The 4,090-nt window shown below is 64.3% G+C and overlaps 1 protein-coding gene across 1 annotated transcript; it reads right to left on the minus strand.

The window, feature by feature from the left end:
• Nucleotides 1-2,724: 2,724 nt before the first annotated feature.
• Nucleotides 2,725-3,786, minus strand: LOC134341909 (probable G-protein coupled receptor 25). The gene has a single exon (XM_063039837.1). It carries the CDS (start codon nt 3,784-3,786, stop codon nt 2,725-2,727), a length of 1,062 nt encoding a protein of 353 aa, XP_062895907.1.
• Between the last annotated feature and the right edge of the window lie 304 nt (nt 3,787-4,090).

The following is a 4,090-nucleotide window of genomic DNA, read 5'->3' on the forward strand; positions in this document are numbered from 1 at the left end:
ACGGAGACAGGAACTGTGCACGGTGCTCCCGGTGTGTGGGTCTGACCCAGGGGGATACGGAGACGGGAACTGTGCACGGTGCTCCCAGTGTGTGTGGGTCTGACCCGGGGGGATACGGAGACGGGAACTGTACACAGTGCTCCCGGTGTGTGTGTGTCTGACCCAGGAGGGGATACGGAGACAGGAACTGTGCACGGTTCTCCCGGTGTGTGTGGGTCTGACCCAGGGGGATACGGAGACAGGAACTGTGCATGGTTCTCCCAGTGTGTGTCTGACCCAGGGGGGATACAGAGACGAGAACTGTGCACAGTTCTCCCGGTGTGTGTGGGTCTGACCCAGGAGGGGATACGGAGACGGGAACTGTGCATGGTTCTCCCGGTGTGTGTCTGACCCAGGGGGGATACAGAGACGAGAACTGTGCACAGTTCTCCCGGTGTGTGTGGGTCTGACCCAGGAGGGGATACGGAGACGGGAACTGTGCACGATTCTCCCGGTGTGTGTCTGACCCAGGGGGATACAGAGATGGAAACCGTGCATGGTGCTCCCAGTGGGGGTCTGACCTGGAAGACCGCGCGCTCACCCCTTCCTCCACCCGTCCTGACCGAATCTCCCTCCCTCGTCCCGTGCCTTGACGCGGAGGTGTCGCGCCCCGTGTCTCCTTCGAGCGAAGATCTTGTGTCACTGGCTGCTCCCGCCGCCCTTCGTCCGCAGCCGCAGGTCGGAACGCCAAATCCGCCCCCTCCTTCGCCGGCGATAAGCTCGTCCTCTCCCGGCTGCGGCGTGATCTCTCCCCGTCGGCGCTTGTCCCTTCCGTCCAAGATCTGGTCACGGTGAGGAGGCTCTGGAGACGGTGCAGGAGACGCCTGCCCGGATGCTGGACTGGATGAGAGGGCATCAGGTCTCCAGGGAGAAACAGTCCAGTCGCAGAGGAGAGAGATCTCAGGTGAAAGGGGCGTGCGGGCGGTCTAGATTTTGCGGGCGTGGGCGGAGAAATGGCAAATGCAGTTTAACAGAGTCAAGGGCGGTGGGGGGACAAGATTTTGCAGATATGGGCAGAGAAATGGCAAATGCAGTTTAACAGAGTCAAAGGCGGGGTGGGGGGACAAGATTTTGTGGGCGTGGGCGGGGAAAGGGGAAATGCAGTTTAACAGAGTCAAGGGCGGGGTGGGGGGACAAGATTTTGTGGGCGTGGGTGGGGAAAGGGGAAATGCAGTTTAACCGGGTCAAGGGCGGGGGGGACAAGATTTTGCGGGCGTGGGCGGAGAAATGGCAAACGCAGTTTAACAGAGTCAAGGGTGGGGTGGGGGGACAAGATTTTGGGCGGGGTGGGGGGACAAGATTTTGCGGGCGTGGGTGGGGAAAGGGCAAATGCAGTTTAACCGGGACAAGGGCGGGGGGGGGGGACAAGATTTTGCAGATATGGGCAGAGAAATGGCAAATGCAGTTTAACCGGGTCAAGTGCATGGGGGACAAGATTTTGCGGTCGGGCCGGACTGGGGGTATTGTGTGTAGATGGGGTTGTCCCATTACAGGAGGGGTGTGGGGGGTGGGGGGCTTTGGAGAGGCTGTACAGAACGGGTTTACCACGATGCTGCCTGGATTAGAGAGGGTTGAGAGTTTACACATATTCAGGTTGTTTCGGAGGCCGAGGGGAGACCTGGTAGAGGTCTGTGAGATTACAGGAGGTGCAGATAGACCAGACAGTCTTTCTCCCCATTGGTGGGGATGTCCACGACCAGAGGGCAGGAGGTTAATGTGAGAGGGGGAAGGATTAAGGGGGACTTTCAGGGGCAACTCTGATTTTTTTCAGACAGAAGGTTAAAGAGACGGGAACTGTGCACGGTGCTCCCGGTGTGTGTGGGTCTGACCCAGGGGGGATACGGAGACGGGAACTGTGCACGGTGCTCCCAGTGTGTGTGGGTCTGACTCGGGGGGGATACGGAGATGGGAACTGTGCACGGTGCTCCCGGTGTGTGTGGGTCTGACTCAGGGGGGATATGGAGACGGGAATTGTGCACGGTGCTCCCGGTGTGTGTGGGTCTGACCCGGGGGGATACAGAGACGGGAACCGTGCACGGTGCTCCCGGTGTGTGTGGGTCTGACCCGGGGGGATACGGAGACGGGAACTGTGCACGGTGCTCCCGGTGTGTGTGGGTCTGACCCGGGGGGATATGGAGACGGGAACTGTGCACGGTGCTCCCGGTGTGTGTGGGTCTGACCCGGGGGGGATACGGAGACGGGAACTGTGCACAGTGCTCCCAGTGTGTGTGTGGGTCTGACCCGGGGGGATACGGAGACGGGAACTGTGCACGGTGCTCCCGGTGTGTGTGGGTCTGACCCGGGGAAGGGGAGGATATGGAGACGGGAACTGTGCACTGTTTTCCCGGAGTGTGTGGGTCTGACCCGGGAGGGGATACGGAGACGGGAACTGTGCACGGTGCTCCCGGTGTGTGTGGGTCTGACCCAGGGGGATACGGAGACCGGAACTGTGCTCGGTGCTCCCGGTGTGTGTGGGTCTGACCCGGGGAGGGGGAGGATATGGAGACGGGAACTGTGCACCGTTTTCCCGGAGTGTGTGGGTCTGACCCGGGAGGGGATACGGAGACGGGAACTGTGCACAGGGTGACACGTCCCCAGACCACCGCCCCCCCAGCCCGCCTGTGACCCCTGGGTGTCGAAGAACGCCACCCAGGGGTGCCAGGCCCCCCCAAGCCCACCAGCCCTTCAGCCCGGAGTGTCGGAGGAGGTGTAGAGGCTCCCCGTGGCCTCGGCCGCCCCCCGCCGCCCCAGCAGGCCGCCCAGCGCCCGGCGCGGCCACTCGGCGTACAGCAGGTAGACGGCGGGGTTGGCCACGGCGCTGGCCATGGCCAGGGGTGCCGTCACCTCCTGGGCCCAGCGCAGGCCGCAGTCTGTGGCCTCGCCCCGCCAGCGGGCCACCAGCCCGGCCACCTGGAGCGAGCGGAAGGGCAGCCAGCAGGCGGCGAAGGCGGCGGCCACCGCCCGCACCAGGGCCACAGACCGTCTCAGCCGGCGGTCACGGCGGCGCCCCCACACAGTGGCCCCCCTCAGCCGGCGGCCCACCTCCCAGTTGCAGGCCAGGACCAGGCCTAGCGGCAGCATGAAGGTCCAGGCCCAGTAGGCCAGCGCCAGGCCCGGGCCGGGCGGGTCGGCGTCAGCACAGAGGTAGGTGGGCCTCTCCTCGCCCGGCCGGGGCTGCAGGCCCCGGCGCCACAGCACGGGCCCGGCCGTCAGCAGGGCGGTGGCCCAGACGCCCAGGGCCAGCAGGAGGGCCTGGGAGCGGGGCCTGAGGCGGCCGTGGGCCCTGGGCCTGGCGGTGGCCAGCAGGCGCTCCAGGCTGGTCAGGGCCAGGAGGAGGACGCTGGCGTGGGCCCCGGCCGCCGCCAGGTAGGCCCCGGCCCGGCAGGCCGCCCCGCCGAAGCTCCAGACCCCCTCCTGCTGCCAGGCGTCGACCCAGAGCGGCAGGGGGAGCACCAGGGTCAGGTCGGCCAGGGCCAGCGCCGGGACGAAGGGCCCCGGGGCCACCACGGGGCCCCCGCCCTTCCACCGGGCCTGGGCCCCGGCCGCCAGCAGCAGCAACAGCACGTTGGCCGGCAGGCCCAGGGCGAAGGTGAGGGAGTAGGCCGCGCACAGGAAGGCCCCAGTGCCCGGGAGGACAGGGCAGGCACTGCTCACGTTGTCGCCACTGTAGTAGTCGTAGTCGTAGCCTTCGTACATGTCGGTGACGTTGGCCATGATGTCTAGGCTGTCTCTGTAACCCTCCGTCATTGTCTTCTCTCTCTCCCCTCTCCCTCCCTCCCTCTCTCTGTCTGTCTGTCTCTCTCTCTCTCTGTCAGTCTCTCTCTCTGTCTGTCTCTCTCTCACTGTCTGTCTGTCTCTCTCTCTCTGTCTGTCTGTCTCTGTCAGTCTCTCTCTCTGTCTGTCTGTCTGTCTCTGTCAGTCTCTCTCTCTGTCAGTCTCTCTCTCTCTGTCTGTCTGTCTCTGTCAGTCTCTCTCTCTGTCTGTCTGTCTGTCTCTGTCAGTCTCTCTCTCTGTCAGTCTCTCTCTCTGTCAGTCTCTCCCTATCTGTCTG

Source organism: Mobula hypostoma, unplaced genomic scaffold (genome assembly GCF_963921235.1).
Source record: "Mobula hypostoma unplaced genomic scaffold, sMobHyp1.1 scaffold_104, whole genome shotgun sequence".
Classification (NCBI taxonomy): Eukaryota; Metazoa; Chordata; class Chondrichthyes; order Myliobatiformes; family Myliobatidae; genus Mobula; species Mobula hypostoma.

Bases quoted from the DNA above. Each gene is read 5' to 3' on its own strand.
- LOC134341909 (XM_063039837.1), bottom strand. From the start codon at position 3,786: ATGACGGAGGGTTACAGAGACAGCCTAGACATCATGGCCAACGTCACC.